The 25,797-nt window shown below is 36.7% G+C and overlaps 2 protein-coding genes across 2 annotated transcripts; both read left to right on the top strand.

Moving 5' to 3' along the window:
- The first annotated feature begins 4,029 nt into the window (after positions 1-4,029).
- Positions 4,030-9,260, top strand: LOC137735919 (succinate dehydrogenase [ubiquinone] flavoprotein subunit 1, mitochondrial). The gene is made up of 16 exons (XM_068475275.1): positions 4,030-4,293; positions 4,794-4,961; positions 5,080-5,167; positions 5,420-5,566; positions 5,668-5,808; positions 6,299-6,384; positions 6,487-6,579; positions 6,667-6,730; positions 6,894-7,037; positions 7,173-7,360; positions 7,461-7,635; positions 7,720-7,890; positions 8,072-8,141; positions 8,237-8,357; positions 8,431-8,468; positions 8,846-9,260. Exons 1-16 carry the CDS (start codon positions 4,189-4,191, stop codon positions 8,946-8,948), a joined length of 1,902 nt encoding a protein of 633 aa, XP_068331376.1. The 5' UTR covers positions 4,030-4,188; the 3' UTR covers positions 8,949-9,260.
- Positions 9,261-22,604: 13,344 nt separating this feature from the next.
- Positions 22,605-25,222, top strand: LOC137737822 (SCARECROW-LIKE protein 7-like). The gene is made up of 2 exons (XM_068477393.1): positions 22,605-22,782; positions 22,960-25,222. The coding sequence occupies exon 2, from the start codon at positions 22,987-22,989 to the stop codon at positions 24,796-24,798; it is 1,812 nt and encodes a 603-aa protein (XP_068333494.1). The 5' UTR covers positions 22,605-22,782; positions 22,960-22,986; the 3' UTR covers positions 24,799-25,222.
- Positions 25,223-25,797: the final 575 nt, after the last annotated feature.

Here is a 25,797-nt window from a genome sequence, read left to right as displayed (position 1 = left end):
CATCGTTTTTGCTATTTACTGTTTGATGCTCACCTATCGAATTGGTAATTTGAACTGTTCTAATAACTTAACATTTGAACAGCAATAAGTCCGCAGTTCAGTAACCTTTTGTTTTCTATGTATTTCTCACCAGTGTTACCTTGTAAGGTATATTCTGAAAAGTACAATAATAAGACATTAGGATGGCATATTGAATAAACCAAATGGACATAAAAGAAACAGGTTTATCTCTTGAATTCCAAGACATGGTTGGAATTTGATCTCAGAATTGTATTCTACTCTCTACAATCTAAATGGTCTTGCTAGTGAATAGGGTTTAGCATTGGAATAGGGCCTGTATTGTGAGAGTAAAGATAATCTTTATATAGTTGTTAGGTTGTCGCTTATTCAAGCCTATAATTAAATGATAGACCCTTATTATCACAATTAGTACATCTTGTTACATCGCTTCTTCGGCATCAATATGATAAAATTATAGAGTAGAAACTAAATCACTACCTTTATTAAATCTTTATTGCTATAAGAGCATCTCCAATAGCCTAGCTAAATGAGGTTGTTTTGCTATATTAACGGAAAAACGCATAAAAATATAACCCAATAGACTCGCTAAAAGACTCGCTATTTTAGTTGGGTGAATTGTGCTCGCTAGATTTAACGAGTGAACAGAGAAAATAATGAATCCGTTAAACTTTACATATTGTATTTATGCTTCGCCCTCAATCTCTCGACTCGGCCTCTTCGGTAGTGCGATGAGATGGCAGGGCGATGAGAGATAACGACGTTGCGATAAATTATAATGACGGGCCAATGAGATCCAACAAAAGATCGATAAATTACGGCATGGAGATCTGAGCTCTTCAGCAACTGATTTTCATGCCCAAAGAAGAAGAATTTGACAAAAAAAAGAGAGAAAATGATCACCGAAAGGGAGAGGTGAGAGGAGAAGTCTGAGCGTGCTGGAGAGGAACTCCCAAAATATGAATGGGTTTTTTACCCCTGTAGTGCAACAGTAATCGTCCTTGTTAGGTTTTATTTCGCTTTCCAATGTGAAATTGTTTTGTTCTTGTTATTTCCGTAGCTTCTGAAATGATTGATGGGTTTTTGTTCTTGTCGAATGTCGAATTGTCGATGATTGATCTCCCTCACTCCGGACCTGAGGTCTAGGAAGCTGGCACGTTATGGTTCTAAGAAATGAAATGTGGACCTTAATTAGGAAGGGTATAATGATTAGGGATCGACAGTGAAAACTAACGGAAATCATTGTCGATCAATAAGTCTCTTTTTGTTTTAAAGGGCATCATATATAATTGGCCACACAAAATTTTCAACTATATGATTTTCCAGCGTCTTCTTCTCTGTATGGTTTTCAGCTTGAGGTACAAATTGATTCCTAAGTTTTCGAATATGGTCCAATATTGATAAGCTTTGCAAGTCCACTACAAATTGTCACTACACTATCTTCCCAACTTAATTACATATCGATAGGCCACTTAGTACTACGGTCTAATGGTGTTTCTCTATTAGGTTCAATTCTTATCAAAGACGAATTTGAACCACATTATTTATAGCCCTATTGTAAGGCTAAGCTCACACCCTTCCCTTAGTGTACATAATATCGTTTGTTCAAAAAAAAAAAAAAAAAGTTACATATTCATAGGTGTTAAGTTTTATCACAAAAAACTTCGGTGATATTATTTTGTCATATGACCATTGTGGAATCCTACTCTTTAACAAATATAACACATACATGTCCAAACACTGACATAGTACAAAAAAATCAATTATTCAATGCTAACGTGAAAGAATCAGAAAATTGAAATCCACCGTAAAGGTATAAGAACAAATCAAAATTTATTGATTAATTTCCTAAAGCCTAATCATTCTATTTATAATGTCTTTTTAAGGCTCCAGAGGCCAAATAGGAATAGAATAACAAAACGTCTAAAACGTCCTTAAAACTTAAAACCCTAAACACTGTAATTAATGAAATTTGGCCCAAAACGCCCACTTCATGCATAACGTAAATCTTGATGTATGTTTTCATTCTCTTAAAAATAGCAGGTCATAGGTCCGAATCAAATACTAGAGCCCAGTTATGTAAAACTTAATTCTAAATGTAAGATTTGTGCCCTTGAACTTGATGTTCAATATATTCCATAACTTGATCCACATCTCACATCCTTTTAAATCAGTGACCCCCATTAAATATATCGTTGTAGGGGCAATGTGTGAAGGACATAGTTAAGCTTTCATAGTTGTTGGGGAAAGATGAAGGCAATTGCAAAATTGAGATTTGGGCTTTGACCCAACCTAGTACAGCTTTGTATCCGGCCCAAATTAATTCCGGAGTCCGGACAATACAAAGCCTGTATAATCATGTGATGGGCTCTAAGTCCATTTGATGCGTTCCCACATCCAATTTTTCAGATCAGATGTGAATATCTAGTACTGGGCCAAAACTGTGTATAATTAGCAAAAAGTCCGGCCCAATCCCAAATGAGAAACTCATAAACTCTAATTGAGCATGCTTTTTTTCTTTTCTTTTTTTTTTTTTTTTACTAATTTGTAAGTGAAAAATCGACACTCTCCATTTCGATAGCGTTTTGAAAATTAACACTAAATTTACGACTAATTTAATAACAATGTCAGGTGTTTTCATACATAAGTTTTTTTCAATTGAGAAAGAAAATTACAATTAAACTAATAGGTAGTTCATGTAACTTAATCATTGACGGATATGATTAGTTATCAGATAAACCAATGTTTATTCTTGATTTTATTTGCCTTTCATTTGTGTAGACATATATGTGACAACATGATATGATACTATTCCTAATTGCCAATCCAAATTCAATTTGAACTCGAAGTCTATTAGCAAATGGTGGATCAAATGCCACATGGACCTTGTATTCTCTATGTCCATCGTGGCTTAAATAGCACCAGCAGCCCCTTCCTACCAAACCTGCAGAATATTGGAATTCGACGTCGACTCATATAAAGTCCTTTTCTAAAAGCACTTTTATGATGCCGATAGCCGGACATTATCCAACTACACAAGCTAAACCGACTTATAACAAATTAAGTAAAGAAAAGGGAGGAGGAAAGTGATCAACGTGAGGTTTTTGCATATGAAGCGTGGTCAATAAACAATCACTAAATTCCATTGCGATATTTATACACAAATATGTCAACAAATTTGACAACTATGAAGCTAGTAATTGGTGCAAATGTGATTTACTCGAACAAATATTCTCCAGAAGTGATGTTAGCAAAATATTGAGCTTGTGGAATTGATATTGAACTCTTCATTTACGAGATTCAAATATGTTAAAACAATACCACTAAATATTAGTACTAAATGACATGAATTGATTTTTTTTTTTTTCTCGTCATGATATTTTGTGCGGAAAGAATTTGAATAAAGATGCATAATAAATCAAGTATATTTAAGTATCGAATTCGTCATTTATGAGAATTAAACATATGATTTTTTTTATAAATAATATATATATATATATATATATATGACTTCACACTGACAAATGAAATTGAATCACTAAACCTTAATAATAATGATAATAAACCAATTATTATTGGGTGATTCCACATTATTAGTTAAAAGGAATTAATTGAAGCCATTACCCCTAAAACAACACTAAAAGATAAAAAATGAGAAATTTAGTTTAGAAAATTGCGGATCAAAAAATGCCGATATGAAAAGTAAACCCGTCAAAATTATTGAATTCTCCTCTTGGTAGTAAGTAGTTTTTTTTTTTTTTTTACAGTGACATATTTATATTAATAATGAAATAAATTAATTAATTAATATTAAACTTACAACTTACGAAATTTAATCTTCGAATTTATCAATTACAAATAAAAAATATCATTGAACCGTAACAAATTGTGATAAATGCGAGGAACAAAGAAGCACGGGACAAATTTTTAATGAAACTTTTTAACTCCTTTTTAACTGTTAAGCTTTCGCTAATCACATGCTGACGCAACAATACGCAAAACCCACTGTCTACTTTATTCCCATTTCGTTGCTGCACTTGACATTTCGCCTCCACTCTGACGCCGAGAAGAAACAAACGCCGGATAACTGCAGAGACCCTCCCACTCCAATCCCCCGAGGTAAACTCGTAACCAAACACCCCCCTCAGAGCTACCACTGCTTCCGGCGACATGTGGCGCTGCGTTTCTCGTGGGCTTGGCGTTTCTTCCTCCAAGAGATCCGCCTCCGGTGACTCTCTTAGATCTCACTTCTCCAGGCTCTTCTCCTCCGAATCTGTACGATCACTATCTCAATCTTTGGGTTTTTCCAATCTTATTCTTCTTAGCTTCATCGGAATTGATCCGAAACTGTTTGTTTGTTTGTAAAGTTTTGGTTTTTTCGGATTATTTTATAATTTTTGTTGGATTTTAATGGGATTCCAGCTGATTGTTTTGGTATTTGTCATTGTATATATGCATGTACTTGATTTTTTGCGTTCCTTGTCTGTTTGGTTGCCGAGAAATAGCTGGAAAATAAGGGAATCTAAGCTTAAATGTGTCTGATTCTCCATTTTTTTTCTCTCGAAATTGAAACGGCCTCAAACGACCTCATTGCTGATAATTGGATTAGCTTCCTTTGAAAGTTAAAGTTGGATTCAAAGTTACTGTTTTTGGCTTTTAAAAATGCAAGCACTGTATTTGTTCGGTTGATTGTTCTTTAATCTGCGCAAGTTTAATTTTATTACTTTTGGATCGATTGTATTTGGTGATAACATTGTGCCTTTTGAGGTTGGCAGGCTACAGGACGTTCTCCGTACACTCTGGTAGATCATACTTATGATGCTGTAGTTGTCGGGGCTGGTGGTGCAGGGCTGAGAGCAGCCATCGGACTTTCGGAGCATGGATTTAACACCGCTTGCATTACTAAGCTTTTTCCAACTCGTTCACACACCGTTGCAGCCCAGGTATGAGATATTGCAACTTAATCCAACTATTGCATATAGCTCCCTTGAAATTATGTGTCTCTGTAAAGTTCGTTTCTTTCAGTTGGATATCCTTGTTTATGCCCTGAGTTGTGTGTAGGGTGGTATAAATGCTGCATTAGGAAATATGACCGAGGATGACTGGAGATGGCACATGTATGACACAGTCAAAGGAAGCGATTGGCTGGGTATGTTACCTGTTAAGATTGACCCGATTATGATTTTCATTTGATGTTTGACTGGGGGCATTACACGTAAAACACTTGGTTGTATAGATTATAGAGGGTTGTTCTATTTTAGTTGTGTAAGGATTTCCTAGGCACCCATATTCTTGCAGAGTTACACCACCAACGTACACTTGCAGACAGATCAACATAGGCTATGTGGTTTTATGACTTTTTGGTTGTATTTTAACATGTAAGGGTTTCGTGTTTCTATAGGTGATCAAGATGCCATCCAATATATGTGTAGAGAGGCTCCGAAAGCTGTGATTGAACTTGAGAATTATGGATTGCCATTTTCTCGAACCGAAGATGGAAGAATATATCAACGTGCATTTGGTGGTCAAAGTCTTGACTTTGGAAAAGGTAAGACAATGTATCCATGCAGTTTTGAAGTTGGTATGTTTGTCTTATGGTTTCTATTGTCTGACATTGGCTTCCTTTACCTTTATCTTGCTGACCTACAGGTGGACAGGCATACCGCTGTGCTTGTGCCGCTGACAGAACTGGGCATGCTCTATTGCATACTCTCTATGGACAAGCTATGAAACATAATACACAATTTTTCGTTGAATACTTCGCTTTGGATCTTTTAATGGACAGTGAGGGTAAGTTGATGCATAATAACGCACCTTATTTGATGAAAAAACAAATAAAATCAGTGCAAGTTGCGATCCTTTTGTTTTGGTTATTGAACAATAGGAAGACAAACGTTTCAACAAACCAGAAGAATATCAGAAGTAATTAGTTATATTCAGATTTGCCTTTCATGAGAAGAAAGTTGTAATACACACTACATATTGGATGAATTTGATTTGATAACACGCTCTTGTACATTAAATTCAAAAACTTTTAAGTGTCTTTTAGTGAAATGGTACTTCCACTTAAATGTATAAATCTTAATCCTCACCATTTTGCAGGTTTGATCTTATATGTTGATGCTTTGGTATTTTACCAGGGTATTCTATATTGTGTAAAATGTTCAGCTGTGTCCACTGTATTGATAGAATTGCAAATAGAACAAGACAAAAAGAATCATGTTTGTATATCCAGTGTGCATGTTGTTAAGGTAATTGATTATTGAAATTGAATATTCAGGGACCTGCCAAGGAGTCATTGCATTAAATATGGAGGATGGGACTTTACATCGGTTCCAAGCATCATCAACAATTTTGGCCACAGGGGTACGTTTTCTGTTTTTTGTTCCCATTGGAGATATATCATTGACGTTCACCTTATTGCATTTAAGCAATCATATCCAAATCTATCTTTTGTGTTTCTCTCAGGGTTATGGTAGAGCTTATTTTTCTGCAACCTCCGCCCATACCTGCACTGGAGATGGTAATGCCATGGTTGCACGTGCTGGGCTCCCGCTTCAGGTTTGTGTTTAGGTCCTTGCCATTCTTTAATCTATAAGTATGTGTTCACTGTCATTATTTATATATTTTATTGTATTCCTTCTGCAGGATTTGGAGTTTGTGCAGTTTCACCCTACTGGTATATATGGTGCTGGGTGCCTCATCACTGAAGGTTAGATTCTTAAGGTTTTGATAAGTTTGTTAGGTTAACCTAAATTTTGGTTAGTGATCTACTCTGTAATCTCACCTTATTATTTGTTATTATCTTGTTGCTTTAGTCACAGTTCAATTGAAGTTGGAAAATCATATATTCTGATATTTTTTTTTTTTTGTAGGATCACGGGGGGAAGGTGGTATCCTAAGAAATAGTGAAGGTGAGCGATTTATGGAACGATATGCCCCTACAGCAAAAGATCTTGCTTCTAGGGATGTTGTGTCAAGATCTATGACTATGGAAATCCGGGAGGGTCGTGGTGTAGGTAATGATGCATTCAGAAATGATATTGACCTTCATCCATACTGACACTGCTGTGTATCTTTGAGAAAGACTCCTGTTATCCATTTTCTATGCTTTTGGTGCGTGTTTTAGTAACTGTTACAGCTATTTTCATCAGGACCTTTGAAGGACCACATCTATCTCCACTTGAATCATTTGCCCCCAGATGTACTCAAGGAGAGGCTTCCTGGTATCTCTGAAACTGCTGCCATTTTCGCTGGTGTGGATGTTACAAAGGAGCCTATTCCTGTCTTACCTACTGTGCACTATAATATGGGTGGAATTCCAACAAATTACCACGGAGAGGTATGAGTTGATATAATTTATGTCAGATTATTTAGTCAATGGTCTGCAATGTAGGGTGAAAGTTTGCTTTTGCTGACCAACATGCTCTCTTATTTTTCAGGTACTTACCATTAAAGGAGATGATCCAGATTCAATAATACCTGGGTTAATGGCAGCGGGGGAGGCAGCCTGTGCATCTGTTCACGGTGCCAATCGGCTTGGTGCAAATTCACTCCTTGACATTGTTGTTTTTGGTCGAGCTTGTGCAAATAGAGTTGCAGAGATCCATAAACCGGGTAAGCTTATTTTCGTGCTAATGAAGATAAATCAATAATAATATACAGATGAAAAACTTAAACTTCTCTAATTGGTTTGTGTAGGGGAGAAACAAAAGCCCCTGGAAAAGGATGCTGGAGAGAAGACCATTGCATGGTTGGACAAAATAAGGAATTCTAATGGCTCATTACCAACTTCAAAAATCCGGTTGAATATGCAACGAATAATGCAAAATAATGCTGCTGTGTTCCGCACACAGGAAACATTAGAAGAAGGTATTCCTTTTCACAGAAGTTACAGTGCCCTTACCCCATTTTCTAGCTTTCGGGATACATCAAGTTGCTTTATTGTATTCTCTTTCAACTGAAGATCTCATATTCTTCCCAAACTTTTAAGTTGGAGATCACTTACTGTTGCAACCTTTTATTTACCCCCTTTTCTATGATCCTTTTGTAGGTGCTCAGTTGATTGACAAGGCTTGGGAGAGCTTTCATGAGGTTCAATTGAAGGATCGGAGTTTGATATGGTGAAATTTTTTTTTACGAGAATGTTGACGAATAAGTATATCATTTGCTTATTTATTTCATTAGCTTATGATTCAAAAATAATATATTATGACAGGAACTCCGACTTGATAGAGACTATAGAATTGGAAAACCTTTTGATAAATGCCTGTATCACCATGCATTCTGCTGAAGCCAGGAAAGAAAGCAGAGGAGCACATGCTCGTGAAGACTTCACGGTTAGTCCTGTTTCTTTTAGTTAGAATGTCTTTTCCATACCATTATATAAATGAAATTCCTTTGGTTTTGCAGACAAGGGATGATGAGAAATGGATAAAACATTCATTGGGGTAAGTCATTTTTTCCATCCTCTTCAGAATAATATTAAATTAAAGAGAAAACACAGGTAGAATGGTCAGTTAGGCAAAATTGTCGCTTCACAATTACTTGATAGATCAAACAGTTTATCTCCTCTAGGCAAGGTTCAAAGGTAACCGTGAAGGTTTCATTAGACTGTTGTCTTTATATTTTATAAGTTCACACCTTTTACCCTATATGTTTGGATGAGGGACTTCCAAAGTCGCAAGGAACTTTAGACTCAATTATTAAAAATGCACGTTCTTTGTTTAGCTGTCTATTCTAAGTTCCAACCGAGACTGTTTTGGGAAATATGTCGTTATCTATTCTTGGCATTTCGTTGTATAAATTATGTTCATTTTCTATGCAGGTACTGGGAAAATGAGAAGGTCCGACTAGACTACAGACCGGTTCACATGAACACATTAGATGATGAAATCGAGACATTCCCACCTAAAGCTCGTGTCTACTGAGAGGGTCCGACTAGGCTACAGACCCGGTCATCCATAGTCACGCAGAAAATCTTTTTACGAGCCTGTAGTGACTCACTCCGCAAAGAATAATTCTGTCAATTGTTGTAGGTACAGCTTTTTTGACTAATAATTTATTGCATTCATCTGTTTTAAAAACTGATGCGATCCAAAGTATCAATAATTTCAATCGCGGATTTGAATGTGTATTTTTGCTGCAATGGGGAATAAATCTCAGAATGTATTTGTTGGATAAGCCCGTTTTATGTGTTAAACCGCCACCATACTCACGGATGTGATGGTGGTTTTGGTTGAGGGCCTCTCTAGGCGATTTGTTGGACTTTTGATTTGCTGGTGAATTTGTTTAACGTATCGGCCTCGTTTGATGTCCATGATTAGACTTGAATGGATAACGCTATATTCCAGATATATTGATGGTCGGGTTCTGATTTTTTGTGGGGATTAGACATGAAGAAAAATTACTCGTTATAATCCAATCATTTTGTGGGATTGAATGAATAAGTTTTTATAATGAGTAATCTGTTTACTACCTTCAACTTGGACGCACTGACTAGACACACGATTTTTTCAACCTTAGATCGACCAAAATTGCTTTCAGGTGACTGAAGTGCTTACAATAGAAAACAACCAGAAGTGGTTATGGATTGTAAAAACACTTTATTCAGCATTTTAACGTGCTTCTTGTAAAAGCACTTATGAGCTGAAATTCTATCTACGTAAGCATTCACAAACGGTACAATGAACAATAAGCATGAAAGACAAGGGTTCGTCTTTTGGCATTTCTAATGTGCATGGTAATGGTAATATAATAATATGGGAGGGAGGGAGTGAGTTTAGTAACAAGTAGGCGACACTAGTGGCTTTTTAGTTGGACTAATGGACTGATGAGAGAGACGTTGATACAATATGACTACATGACTTCTTTTTTATACATATATTAGTGGGAGACACTGTGCCCCTTAACCAAATCAAGTAACTACTCACTCATTTATTTTATATAACGCTATTTTATTTTACGAGAACAGATATTTGCTCATAATATTGTGTGAGTCAGAAATAATAATAATAGGTCAGTTATAACTTAATATTTAACTGGACACAAATGATATATATCTTTTTATTTGTGTAAGATCGTGAGTTGAATATGAAATTTCTTATTTATGAATGAAGAATAATACTATTGAATCGTAGTACTGGGTGATGTCTTCTCATAATTTTGTTTCTAATTGTATCATTTGTAATATAAAACCAAGTACTCATTAGTCATCATGACCACAGTCACTAATTTGAATAACGGCTTCAATTATGTAACCCACTTGGTGTATGGACGGCGTTTTATTGTCCAATGATTGTGACGTTAGGTGCCTAATTTAATGTAACCTTCTGTTTGGATTTGATTTGTTTAGGCAAGTCGTATATACAGTTTATCATATTATAAGACTAAGCAAGTGTCATTATTTTAATAGAAAACGAATGAAAATAGTTTCAAAATTTTGAATTTTAACGATAATGACAAAATAAAGGGTAAAGTGAATAGTACCATGATTGACTTTTTAGTGTAAAAATATGGTTTTTCGTTAAAATGAACAGTACTGTGAATTTTTCGTTAAAGTTCCTTTATTTTAAAGAACGTGATTGAAAAAAAAAAGTCTTGTATTATTTTAGGGTCTATATAAACATAATTCTAAGTAACTCTCGTATGATAGGATTAGAATTTATAACTTGTCATGAGTCAAGACAAATGGAATAGAAACGCAGAGAAAAATACAACTTCGAAATTAGTCAATTTTCTACATTGTAAGCCTTATATTACGCATCGGATTGAAAGTTATGAATTCATTATTTATCACGCACAATAAAAAAAACAGAGCCACCATATACTCATTGGGGCCAGATGCCCTCACTCACATTGGTCTAAAAAGTAAAAATAGTACATGTAATATCAACTTTCACACATTCACCTTCTCTCATGTGAATTTTTAGCTATTGAATTAAATAAATAAAAAATATCAATGAACAAAATAAACATAGGTGTGCGTAAAAAGATAAAAGATATGTGTGGATTTCATTTCATTTCTCTTAATAAATTTTTAGTTTAATGCCTCATTCAAAAAAATCTCAAACTCCATCCTTGCGCACAATGCAAAATTTTCACTTTTAATAATTCGTGTATAACTTATTCTTCTTATGCCTACACGAATTTGATCGATTGCGCACTCTTGGGTATTGGGATTTTGGTGGACCACAAAAGGACTTGAAATGTTTATATCCTAAATTTGTAAAAAGAGAAGTTAATTGTTTAAATTAAAAGAGGTTTACAGGCCGCTTGAATTATTAGACAAAGTAGTCAAGTAGTAGATGATCGCACATCAACCTGCATTAAATATTCATTCTTACCAACCCCATTCACCACTACTCACCTAAACTAAGACCAAATATAATATTATGACCAAACACTTACAAGTCATCGATGGCCTCCCGAGTTTTTATTTGTGATTCAGTGTAACGTCTAGTCTTTTAATACATAAAAAATACAAAATATCATGCAACAGACATGTTTATGAAATATAAACTACCTGTTCCGCATTGCAAGCCTCGTCAAGTTAAATTCTACTTATCTTGAATAGTTCCACTACAAAGTCCCTCGTAATATATTATATATCTATATATACTACATGCAGGGGTGGATGGAAATAGGAATTAAGGTGGTCTAGGACCACACGAGTGTTGAAAATATACATGTGAATATCTTTTGAGAACCTTCTGAATATTTGGTACCGGTTTTTTGTGTGTTAGTTAAATGTTTAATTTAATGTATACTAGGCATATATTGATATGTTGTATTGATAACACTCGACAAGTTCTCTTTATATCACTCATTAAATTATTTCGGCATATGATAATATTTATTGATTATGTGCATAACACGAAGTGAATAAATCGTTTTTTTTTTTTTTTTTTTTTGGCAAGCTTCAAATCCTAAATTCGTCATGGTAAAATATTCAAGTGATTAAAAAGTAGAAATACGTGTTTAGTGGCTATTGCTTTCGCTTTCAACTGAACTTCCAAAACATTCAACTATCTCAGGCTGGCAAGAGTCTCCCAGCTGCTACTAAACAGTACCTATTTATATTTTTTTATGCTTTCAAGTACTATTTCAGTGCTGGATCTTAATCAGATTGTTGACCAAGCTAAATATATAAATTGCTTGACATTTATATTTTTACTGCTACTAAACAGTACCTATTTATATTTTTTTATGTCCTAAGCTACTGACATTTTTCTGAAGTTGCGTCAGTCTGATTCAACTGTACAATTAACTCCTATTCAACTGATCAAATTGCTAATTTAGAAATATTTAGGCAATATTAATTTGCTTTTGATGATTTGTAGTCTTTTTTCTAACACATTTTAATTCCATGAAGTAAATGCTTTAATGATGATTATTTGCTAAATCAGTCGGTAATCAAATCAATCTACCACTAAAGAATCACTGTTTCTTCAAATTGGAAAAAGGGAGTAGCCATGCGTCACGATACAATATCCAATATCCATGAAAATATTGATTCATATGTGTCGCATGTATAACGTTTTTTAAAAAAAGAAATTATTGTACAAGTTATGAAATAATTTCGATAAAAACATTGATTCATGTATACCGTTTCTTGGGAAAAGTTATTGTACACATCATCATTCCAACAAGATCTTCTCCATATTCTTTTGGTGAGGATCTTGAAGATTTGTAAATCGTGTCCGTTCATCGTACATCGTACGATCAATTTTTGTCAAATACTGTTTGTAATTTTAAATAAAATATTTAAAATAATTTCAAACAGCACGATATACGATGAACGGATATGATTCATGGATTCTCAGGATCCTCGCAAAGAGGATCCAGCGAGGATCCGGATTCGAAAACATTGATTCGTATGCATCAAATGTATACCGTTGAACTTTCATGCATTCTAAAAGTTGTGAAAAACACTTTTACGCATAACTTTCGTGCATACAAGAAATTTTGGGATTTTGAGTAAATTCATGAAAGTCTATATGTTAAGAACCTCGTTCTTTTGGTCACTTAATTATTTAATTTGAAATTTAACATTAAAAGTTGAGATTAAAATATTTTAAAAATATATATCTACTTGCTCTCCGCCATAATATCTAGGAGAAAAGAAGTGACAATGCAATTCTTAATCACCTGATGACGAATAGAATATTTACGTATACTATGTCAATCAAACTTTCTGTTTTGTTCAATTCTCACACCCTTAATTAACTTGGGTTATCTTAAATTAAAGGTGTGAAAAGAAGAAGGAGAAAAGAAAAGTGGTAAGGTGGATATATAAGTTGTGGGGCCTATTTCAAGTTAACAAAGAAAAGCAAGCAATGGATTGCTTTGATTTATTGTCTAATCACCCATTTAGTGACGGCGGACTAATCTTGTCTACTTTGCTTTTATAATATTAACTGCTAATCTTTAATTTAGAGGGGAAAAAGGCTTCTTTTTACATGCTTTCCCAGCTGAAACACCTCAAATCCACATCCTAATTACATGCGATCATCATCACTAAAATCAACTTATTTTGTTGACCTCAACTTTTTAACCACCCCTACTTTGGCTTCATCCTCATTAGGGTTTCGTTACGTTGTCGTCAGAGGTGCAAGTAGAAATTTTTATTAGGTGTTATTCTGGGTTTTTTTTTTTTTTTTTTTTTTTATTTTTTATTCGTCCATTATGTATAAGTGACTGAGTGATATTGTTTTAGAAGTTATGAAGTAAAATGGGCTAATTTCTTCAAATTGGCGTGAACATCTAGAAATGATATTCATGTGGTTCTAGGTTTTATAAACTGGAAATGACATCCATGTGTGATTAAAAATCACTCATGCGTGATTGACTTACCGTAATAATACTCGCCAAATCAGCATTGCGATAGTGGGAAATCGAAACCCAACTACATATCTTCTATACATGCCAAAAATAGTAAACACTTGATATTATTTTCCAACAAAAATACATTTCAAAATGATGAACCCCTTGACTTGCACCATGATCATATGTCTCAAGATTCTCCAATGGAACTGGTTGCGGTGGTTTGTTCAATTGCATATTTTATGAAACGTAACACAACAAAACATCTCAGTGTGGTAGAGACCACCACCACCACCACCACTACCGCCACCGGTCCACCACCACCGTGACGTTGCTTTCTGTGAGTCAGTCGTCTAGATTTTTGTTTGTTTGCCCGTTGCTCTTTGTTCCCTGTCAAACTTTCCTGCACCGTTGCTTTTTCTCAGTTGTTGCATCTTGGTTGGTTTAAAATTGTCCAGGTAGGGCCCCAATGGTAACACTTTTGCTCACCAGTCCTTGACACGTGGGGCCCATTGGTTTACTGTGGGCCATGACCGCCCAAAAAGAACGGACCCCAATCTTGCGAGTCTCCTCCCCACTTTTCCCATTGAAAAAAAGCCCACTCCAAATTTTTACCTTTCCATTTTCTTTGTTACTTTTTCACCTTATCTCTAACCTTTTATCCAAAATCACCCCCCCTTGGGCCTTGACTCACTTTTTATCTCTTGACCCAGGTAAAATTACTTCACTAGGACCTCGGTCACTAATTTTATTTACATTTTTACTAATTTTTAAAATATGGCCTAAAGTTGAAATAGAGTTAAATTTCATTCGGGGGCATTGAGGTCGAAATTTTGTTGAAAAAACCTGTGAATTATTAAAACCATCTTAAATCAAAAGGACTCAATAAAGAAATTATATTTTGATAACTATAATTCATGAGAACAACCCAAACACGTTACAAGGAGAGGCACACTGCCATATTTAACTAAAATAACTGCAACGTGCTACTATATATAAATTATTTGATGACTTAGCGTTAATTACTATTTCTCAATTGCAAAGTTTTTATTTTGCATGTTGTCTAATATCCCAATGCATATGGTGTCGGGATTGTACTCATGCATTCTAAGTTTAGAACTCTCGTCTCCTAAATTAATGTTATGCTTATTTTTAGCTACGCCCCTTGGAAGTCGATTTTAATCTCACTTTACTCCTTGTAACTCAAAAGTCGTCGCTTACTCCTGAAACTCAAAGTTCGCTCCACTTTGCCCATTGGAACTCGATTTTGATCTCATTTTGCCTCCTAAAACCTTAAATTCATCCCTATAAAACTCAAAATTTGCTCCGCATTGTTTAGATCTGTTAATTAGTTATGAAGGTTAGATTTGGGTGCACCAAGCTAATCAATTTTTTTTTTCATCTCTTCAATTCCTTTTAAATTCAATATTCTCTAATTGTTGAATGTGGCATAATGGGGATTTATAATCAAATTTATTGCACATGTGACATAATCTTATTTGTTGTTGGGTCCCCAGTATGTTTCAAAAGACGACCTGTAAGTTTCAGGGAAAGAGATAGTTCACAAGTCAAAGGGGAACAAATTTTAAGTTTTAGAAAGTAAAGTGGTGACTTTTGAGTTATAGGGACAAAGTGAGATCAAAATAAAGTTCTAAGGAGTGTAACTAAAAATAAGTCTTAGTGTTATAGTTTCGAACCATCCGTTTTGATAATAATAATAATTTAACAAAAATTTGACTAGAACTACTTGAACTTCCGCTAATTTAAATTTGATTAGTACATTGCCCTAAAAAATAATTTAAAGAAAAGTTTATCTACCCCAAAAAAATTGATAAATTTTTATTAAGTTGCCATATATCCATAGCCATCAAAGAACATAATTGTTATTCGCATTCTAAAAATTTAATTGTACATTTTAAACTTTTTATATTCAGAAAAGAAAATAGTCATTCTTCAAATATTGTGGCCTTTTTTATTGGTGGGGTGCAACAAAGAAAGAAAGAGAGAGATGGATAATGGCTTGAGGAATTTTGTGTTATTCCTCATGCCTTGTGCCTTTATTTATATTAATAAGGGAGAGAAACTTACTCCCCAAGGAATACAATCACAATCAGGAAACTATCTAAAAGATATTGTAGAATCCCATATATAATCAGTCTACTCAGGATTTACAAAATCACATTCCTAACTAATTTAAGATTGCAACACTCCCCTTTGAGTGCGTAATTACTACAGTAAATGGTGCATTTGTTCTTCGTGTGATGATGTATAAATATATTTACAAATATATTAATAGTTAAAGAGATGTCATGTCTAATGCAACGAGGTAAGTACAACAAAGCGCAAAGTTAAACTTAGATATGGAACTTCGGGTTCCACAACCTCTTCAAGGCTCTACATTTGAATCTACCGTATAGACGATCATTGGTGTACTCAGAACAACACCTTCTCAATGTACTTTGACTGGTGAACCAGAATACCACCAGAACAATGCTTGAACCTTAGGTCAAGCCACAAAGCATGCATTACACTGCACTATTTCATTCATCTCATTATGCTTCCTTTCCTATTTGTAACACGATAAGGTTACCTTAGGCAGTGTAGGGACAACAGGTCCAAACACACTTTAATAAGGAATCTAATTCGACTTGGATTGTAATTTCAGTTGGCGAATCAGTTATACTTGTCACTAATCAACAAAACAGGTTTAATATCATCATTTTTCATTTATGTCGGTAGCTACCATATAATTGAACATCATCGATTATAATCTCATTCCAATTCCAAATCTCACCCAAACTAGTATACTGAACCAACAACTTCACGTTTCAATATTAATTCGGACTAATCTTATGAGATGGAAATGATTGAGACAGTGATCGAGTATGGATTTGTTTTATGTTATATTCTTCCTTTTATAGGGAAGTGAATCCTACGAACCGAATGATATGTCATACTTCAGGCCACATACAGATTGATTAGCTATCTGCCGATGTACAGGGTCATCCAACATAAGTGATCAATCGTTGTTCAGGATGACACACCTTGTGGGTTTGTTAACTCAATGTTTGTTAGGTACGTGTATCCTAGTGGGAGATCAACGGCTTGACGACTCGATTTAGCATAATTATAATAGCAGTAATACAATATAATTGCAAATAATAATTTTAGTAAAATATATTTCGGTAATAAAAAATTGTAGTTGCCCAATGGTGAATATCTCATGCAATCAGGCTGAAAAAATATCGATAACTTAGATCGTGTTTTAGAAGAATCTGGATTGCGATGATGAATCTTGTGAACGAGTTTGTAGCAAAAACCTTCAATTCTATAGCATAGCATCAAGAGCGTGCTGATAACGTATTGTGGCCTATTTTACTGAAGGGGTGCGACAAAAAGAGTAAGGGATAGATAGAGAATGACTTGAGAAATTTTGTATGTTATTTCTCATGTCTTGTGATTTTATTTATAGTAATAAGAGAGAGATAAACTTGCTCTCCAAGAAATATAATCACGTAAGGAAACTATCTAAAAGATATTGTAGAATCTTATACATGGAATTTACACAACTACATTCTTAACTGATTGTCAGGAAACTATCTAAAAAATATTGTAGAATTTTATACATAAAATTTACACAATTACATTCTTAACTAATTTAAAAATGTAACACAATTAAAATTTTAAAATGTCAATAATACATTCAAGAAAAACCTAATTAAAATTCCACTTTTTTATTCTATAAAAATGGAAGCATTTGGTACGCCATTTATTTCATCTTCATTAAAAGAGATGTCAAATAGGCAATTGGCAATGAATAAGATGGTGACAAGTAAATCTAATCTAATCTAATGAACCATTAAACTGTAATCTAAAACTCACCAGTCACAGCACCGCTTCAAATTTTAATTTTTGACCCCACGTGTCAGTGGCACACGACAGACGACAGTAATTGCATCACTTGAATGTCGTACGATGCGCCAACTGCATAGACATATCAGGCAACAAGAAATGAAGTTGACAGGTTTCGCCGAACGTTTCTGTTTGTGTGCAAGTCAGTCAAACCAGCGGTCAGGATTTGCTTACCTTTTCCGAAAATGATCACCCGCGGTGACGTCATTCCCAGACGGTGACACAGTCGCGCCGTTTCAAAATTGAGTGGCCCGTGGGGGTTAAGTTTCCAACTGAACAAATTTTAGTACGACAAAAACACGATACGGTGCAACATTGCCATAATACAATTAATTGAAATTTTTTTCTAACTAATTGCTTTTTGTCACTTAACGTAACGGCACACGTTAAAACCTCTCTCGAACACATCGGAAGCAATAAAATAAATTTAACACGTGGACGTTCTGAGATGCCGTTATCATATTTGAGTAACCGGGTCCCACGCTCATATGGCCGCCACGTCAGGTAGGGGAAAGAGAGGGTCTAGGTTTCTAACTTTTTAGTGCGGTTTTCCCTCGTGAGTTTTTATTTTTTACTTCTTTATATTTGGTAAGTCCCACACTGTTTCCATTTGGAAGGGATGTTAATCACAGCTTTAAGAAAATTTTACTCCAAAAAAAATAGAGAAGATGTCATCTCCGGATTTCTTCTATCAAGGTTACTGAATCAAGTGATTCGGATTTTTTAAATTTCATCTAACGATAAAAAATTATTATAACTTTTAAAGAATCAAAACACATGGGTTGTTGAATGAAATTTTAAACCCAGATCACTTAATTCGATAGTCTTGGTGAAAGAGATCCGGATATGATCTCTTCTAAATATATATATATATATATGAAATTAATCGCCATGTCATTTCTTATTAACGGATGAGAAATTGATCATTTATTTCCCGTGGTTGGTCATGGAAAAGTAGCTAATAAATATAAGGATTAACTAGGTATATCATGAACAATATTAATATTAGTTGCCTCAAGAATTAAATTCAAACATAGATTATATATTATGGAACCCAATGATCAAATATGTGTTGACTTGAAAAAATAGACTCAAATTAAATTACATCAGGAGGGCAATATCTTAACAAAGAAGAGAGTTAAGAATTCAGATACAGTTTCAATGAGCTTGTTTCTGCTCATGTTATTTCTCATTCACTGATTCTCAACTCGTAAAGCTTCCAAACTAATTCAGCAAGCTCTATGACTTTCTCCTTGATGGTCGCGGCTTGAGTTGTAGGGTGGAGTTGGCGGCTTTGTGTTAGGTTTGGAGGTGATGGCCTGATGGGAGCAGTGGTAATCGTTAGTTGGTGGAGGCTAATGCTTCCATCACCTTCTATTGATTTTAAAGACAAAGTAAGCTTAATTAATCCAATAGATTTTTAACTGGGGCTTAATGGATGTGTCATTTTCAATAAGTTGAGGACTTATTTGGAATGTTTACAAAAGTTGTCACATCCCGGCCCGGGGCGGACCACTTCCCGGGCCCGACTCCACTACCGTAGCACGATATTGTCCGCTTTGGGCTTACCATTCCCTCACGGTTTTGTTTTTGGGAACTCACGAGCAACTTCCCAGTGGGTCACCCATCATGAGATTGCTCTAGCCCCCTTCTCGCTTAACTTCGGAGTTCCTACGGAACACGAAGCCAGTGAGCTCCCAAAAGGCCTCGTGCTAGGTAGGGATGGGAATATACATATAAGGATCACTCCCCTGGGCGATGTGGGATGTCACAATCCACCCCCCTTAGGGGCCCGACGTCCTCGTCGGCACATTTCCGGCCAGGGATTGGCTCTGATACCAAATTGTCACATCCCGGCCCGGGGCGGACCACTTCCCGGGCCCGACTCCACTACCGTAGCACGATATTGTCCGCTTTGGGCTTACCATTCCCTCACGGTTTTGTTTTTGGGAACTCACGAGCAACTTCCCAGTGGGTCACCCATCATGAGATTGCTCTAGCCCCCTTCTCGCTTAACTTCGGAGTTCCTACGGAACCCGAAGCCAGTGAGCTCCCAAAAGGCCTCGTGCTAGGTAGGGATGGGAATATACATATAAGGATCACTCCCCTGGGCGATGTGGGATGTCACAAAAGTTGAGACTAATTTGAAATGACACTAAAATGTTAGGTGGTTTTGGTACTTAATTCTAAATATAATTTTAGTTATTTTCCCTTATTTGATTGGCACAATAAGAAAAAACTTTACTTATCTTTCTCAAGATATCCCTAATTACTGTTATTATTTACTGGCATGTTTACAAGTATTTTCACATGCGCAAGATCTTTTTTATCACATGCGCTACGTGTCCCTAAATATTTTTTTATGCATAGATTAGTGCCATTTAGAATTGAGAGTAAAACGAGTGATATGACAGAGGATATTAGAATAAATTTGAATAGAACATCAAATCGTGCAGCATGAAGCCATTGTTACTTTCTTTTATTAAATTTAATTCATACGACGTTCATTATTTTGACTTATGACATCAATAATATAGTAGTAGTGACTCTTATCGAACAACGGAGGGCAATTTGGAAAAATATGACTAAAGTATCAAGACGTAATCCAACATTTAATTAAACGAAGATCCAATCTAATAATCTCTAGGAGTTTGCTTCAATATTGTGACATTCCGGCCCAGGACGAATCACTTCCCAGGTCCGCTCCACCACCATAGCACGATATTGTCCATTTTGGGCTTACCATTCCCTCACAGTTTTGTTTTTGGGAACTCACGAGCAACTTTCCAGTGGGTCACCCATCATGGGATTGCTCTAGCCCCTTCTCGCTTAACTTCGGAGTTCCTACGAAACCTAAAGCCAGTGAGCTCCCAAAAAGCCTCGTGCTAGGTAGAGATGAGAATATACATATAAAGATCACTCCCCTAGGCGATGTGGGATGTCACAATCCACCCCCCTTGGGGCCCTGACGTCCTCGTCGGCACACACGCGACCAGGGTTAGGCTCTGATACCAAATTGTCACATCCCCGCCCAGGGCGAATCACTTCCCGGGCCCGCTCCACCACCGTAGCACAATATTGTCCATTTTGGGCTTACCATTCCCTCACAGTTTTGTTTTTGGGAACTCACGAACAACTTCCTAGTGGGTCACCCATCATGGGATTGCTCTAGCCCCCTTCTCGCTTAACTTCGGAGTTCCTACGGAACCCAAAGCCAGTGAGCTCCTAAAAGGCCTCGTGCTAGGTAGAGATGAGAATATACATATAAAGATCACTCTCCTGGACGATGTGGGATGTCACAAATATATATTTTAAGTTTAAAATTTTCTTTCAATTTAAATTAATTTAATGTAATTATCTTATCATTTATTAAACATTAAGGCCATCTCCAACCGAAGGGTCCAGATGGTCAAAGGGCCGAAAATAGCCGAAAAACTATCTTCAATCGAGGGCTAGGCCAAAAGGTTTGTGGGCCCTACGGAATCTGAAAGGGCCAAAGGGGTGGCCGCATGCAGCCACCCTAGGGCTAGCCAGAAATTCAAAAAATCATGTTGGTTATAGTCGATAGCAATGCTTAAACAAAAATTTGAATCCAACGGCTAGTCAGCTTTCCGTTGTATTCAAAAAAAATTTTGGGCCAATTTTTTTTTTTTAAATTCTTAAAAATTCTATTTTTTTCCCTATAAATACCTAAACCATTCATTAAATTTAAGTTCTAATTTTGTTAGTTTTTTGGCCCAGTTACCGTTGTAGTTTTTAAATTTAAGTTGTTGTAGTTTTTAAATTTAAATAATAAATTATGTTTGACCCTATGACCCTTTGGCTCTTAGTTGGAGATGGTTTTTGTGATAGGGCTTAAACGAGCACTATGACTCTCGGTTAGAGACGGAGACAAATATGATCATGTATTGTTTATTAAAATATTAATATCTTAGAGGGCTAGAGGGCTAAAACGAGCCATCTGACCAGCCCTCGGTTGGAGATGGCCTAAAATATAAAAATCACATCTTCAAAGCTTGAGTTGCAATTTTTCTTTAGTACCTATAAGAAATGTGCGTTGAATATATTTGACAATTAAATTTGATCAAGTGAAATAAGTGAAGACATGTGTTGATACTATAATACACATAGGCACTCAAGAAAAATTACTTCATGCATGGTGTATCTTCCTATCGTTTTAATTGTCTATGGTGTATTTTCACGACACTTACTACTACGGTTTACGGTTATTCCTTTTTACTTATAAGTGAGAGGTTTTACATTTGATTCTCACTAAAAACGAAGTTAAACTACATTATTTTGACAAACTCATTATAAAGCTTTGCTTACTTCTCCACTCCGTTAATGTAAATACTATTTATTGTTAAAAATAAGATATTTGTGGAAAATACAGATTAAGAGCATCTCCAAAGGAGATGTCATAATTGCCGCATAGGTATACAACAATAAAAAATGGCATCAAACTCTCTCCAAACAAGCCTTCAGTTTCTTAAGTGACGCTGAGTCATTTGAAGGCAAAACTTTTTGTTGTTAAATTTGACGCTAGATGTCAAATTTATTAAATAATATTTTAATAAATTAATATAATATATAATAAATGCTGTTATATTTTTGAAATATTGGATTGGTTGCTTTAATCATTGGGCTTTACAAAAAGATATAAAATTTATTAAATGATATTATTATTTGACATATCGGATGAAACAAAATATTGTACAAAATGTTAAATTACCACATAAGTTATCAACTATTATTTTGATGTTTAAAATTTAACATATCCTTTAAATGTGCTAATAACTTGAAACGCTAAATTCCCTTTGGGGAAGATGAGAAGTACTCTCTTTTGAGTTTTTAGCTTCACCTCCAACCCTTCATTATATTATTATTATCAAATAATAATAAAAATAAAAAACGAAGCCATTCTACGCACTCCACACTTTGTATTACACTGTCCTCTCTCTCCTTCCTCTCTCTCTCTTCTCAGCAAAATTCAAGTTGTGATCCCGTTGTTTCTGGACCTCCAGTTGTGTATGTACACCTCTCTCTCTCTCTCTCTCTCTCTCTCTCTCTCTCTCTCTCTCTCTCTCTCTTCTCCCCTTCTCACTCCGTCTCTCACTCTATAAAGTCTCAATCTTTCACTCTCGAACTCACTTTCCTGCTACTATTTTCTGATCCTGGGTTTTTGTTGTTGTAATGTGAGTGCAGTGATTTCCGGTTCGATTCGGCCGGAGAATGGCATATATGTGTGCGGACAGTGGAAATCTAATGGCGATTGCCCAGCAAGTCATCCAGCAGAAGCAGCAGCAGGAGCAGCAGCAGCAGCAACAGCACCACCAGCAGCCGCCGCTCGGTGCTTTCTCCCTCACTCCATGGCCCAACAACACCCACCACACTCTCGCTCAAAGCCCCAATCTGGGCTTCGGGCTAACTGGGTCGGGGTTTTCCGACCCGTTTCAGATGCCGGGAGGTTCCGACGCCGGTGGGGAGCCTGGGTTTCCGTTTCCTAACTTGGATCACCACGCCGCTGGGTTTAGGTTCTCTGATTTGGGCGGCGGTGGAGCGGCCGAGTTCGACTCGGACGAGTGGATGGATAGCATAATAGGCGGTGGGGATTCAACGGATAGTTCCAACCTGCCTTATGCTTGCGACACGTGGCAGGGGAACAATGCTGATTTCGGTCTCTATGGCGCCGATCCGTTTCAACCCCACTGCCCGAGTCGACTCAGCAACACTTGCTCTCCGCCGTCCGATCTGAACAGAGTCGTATTCTCCGAAACCCAGAACCAATTGCCAACGTGGACTCCACCGCCGCCACAACAGCTACACCAGGTTTCGATTAAAGAATCCAAATCAGCAGACCATCCTTCTCTCAAAAACGACGCTGTCGGGGTGTCGTTAGGGTCGCCCGAGATTGAGTCAGCACCGCCGCTGCTTAAAGCCCTACTCGACTGCGCCAGGCTCACCGAGTCGGACACTGACCGCGCCGTCAAATCACTGATTCGACTCAGGGAATCGGTCTCAGACCACGGAGATCCAACCGAAAGAGTCGCCTTTTACTTCGCCGAAGCGCTGCACAGCAGAGTGTCAGTTCTGCAATCAGAGAAGAACTTTACGACGGCGTACGACACTCCCTGCGAGGACTTCACGCTGTCATACAAGGCCTTAAACGATGCCTGTCCGTATTCCAAGTTTGCCCATTTGACGGCGAACCAAGCGATACTCGAAGCGACGGAGAGAGCTACCAAGATCCACATAGTCGACTTCGGAATTGTCCAAGGGGTCCAATGGGCGGCGCTGCTGCAGGCCCTCGCCACCCGGTCCACCGGAAAACCCGTCAGTATTCGGATCTCCGGCATACCCGCTCCTTCACTAGGGGATTCTCCAGCGGCCTCGCTATTCGCCACTGGAAATCGACTCCGAGAGTTCGCGAAGCTTCTGGAGCTGAACTTTGAGTTCGAACCGATTCTGACTCCGGTAAACGAGCTTGACGAGTCGTGCTTCCGGTTCGAACCGGACGAGGCCTTGGCTGTGAACTTCATGCTCCAATTGTACAACCTGCTTGACGAGAAACCAACAGCGGTTCATTCTGCTCTGAAGCTGGCCAAGTCTCTGAACCCGCAGATTGTGACTTTGGGCGAGTACGAAGCGAATTTGAACCGGGTCGAATTCGCCAGCCGGTTCAAGAACGCATTGAAGTACTACACTGCGCTTTTCGAATCGTTGGAGCCGAACATGACCCGAGACTCGCCGGAGCGGCTGAAAGTGGAGAGGCTTTTACTGGGTCGACGAATTGGCGGTTTGGTCGGGCCCGAACAATCGGGAACCAAACGAGAACGGTTCGAAGACAAGGAGCAGTGGAAGTATCTGATGGAAAGCTCCGGTTTTGAGCCGGTAGCCCTCAGCCATTACTCCGTCAGCCAAGCTAAAATCCTGCTCTGGAACTACAATTACAGTTCTTTGTATTCTCTAAAGGAATCTCCACCTGGGTTTCTCTCTCTATCCTGGAGTGAAGTTCCCCTGTTCACAGTTTCTTCATGGCGTTAATGGCTTTTGCTTCGATTTCGGAATCGGGTTATCGGGTTTTCGCCAGGTCTTTTATAACTGGGCGGGAGCCTGTTGGTTTCAGTACGCCATTGACAGCCATTGACGGCAATCAGATATGAAACTCAAGACTCTGCCTCAGTGACAAACTTAGGATTAGTAATTACCATCCATCAGTGTTAATTTTGAGCTTTTTGGGTCACAAATTGCTTGTTAATTTTGTAGTTTGGTACTAGTTTTTCTCAACTTCCTCCGTTTTTTTGGCTTTCTTGGTTACAGGTCTGAGACTGAAATATGACTAATTGTAAAAAAAAAGAAAAATGGCATTGAAAAATGGAGGGGTAAAAAGGTTCTGCCCCCTTTGTTGTCTGTAATTCTGTTTGTAAATTTGAATCTTGATATTGAGTTTAGTTTTCATTTAATTTCAGCTTAATTCTTGGGTATTGCTTTTCACTCCTGTTTTCTCGTTCTCTACTTTTTATTAAGATTGTATATGTTCTTTCTTTCGTTTGATTTATTCAATTCAATTCATGACTAAAAGATCATAACACCGATACACTACTGTGATGATAATTTGTTGGATTTTACATGATATTCACTCCTTTTTTCTCGTTCTGTACTTTTTAATAAGATTGTTTCTGTTTTTTATTTCGTTTGATTTATTCAATTCAAGACTAGGAGATGATGACAACACCGGTGATAACTTGCTGGATTTTACATGATACATTGGGGGCCTATTATACACCGAAATACATGACTATAGATCTTAATTATTTTATTATTAGTTGCAAACGAATCTGCACTGTAAAACTTTCTTACGCGGATCCGTTCAATCATCTGATCTTCACTTGAAGATCATTTTTAAAAAAATTCATTCAATCGAGTATCGTTGAGTCATTTATATGTGTGAAATAAATCAACGATTCATAATGAATGTATTATTTGGTACCTACAATGTTGATTTATTTAATACATTTGAATGACTAAAGTTGAACGATATTC

The sequence above is a fragment of the Pyrus communis genome, chromosome 1 (genome assembly GCF_963583255.1).
Source record: "Pyrus communis chromosome 1, drPyrComm1.1, whole genome shotgun sequence".
NCBI classification, from domain to species: Eukaryota; Viridiplantae; Streptophyta; class Magnoliopsida; order Rosales; family Rosaceae; genus Pyrus; species Pyrus communis.
Note: the sequence above shows the minus strand (reverse complement) of the source record. Positions and strands in the feature narration are given on the sequence as shown.

Coding starts and splice junctions, on each gene's coding strand:
- LOC137735919 (XM_068475275.1), top strand. CDS start 4,189: ATGTGGCGCTGCGTTTCTCGTGGGCTTGGCGTTTCTTCCTCCAAGAGA. Junction 6,385..6,486: donor CAACAATTTTGGCCACAGGG/GTACGTTTTCTG, acceptor TGTTTCTCTCAG/GGTTATGGTAGAGCTTATTT. Junction 7,891..8,071: donor ACAGGAAACATTAGAAGAAG/GTATTCCTTTTC, acceptor ATCCTTTTGTAG/GTGCTCAGTTGATTGACAAG.
- LOC137737822 (XM_068477393.1), top strand. CDS start 22,987: ATGGCATATATGTGTGCGGACAGTGGAAATCTAATGGCGATTGCCCAG.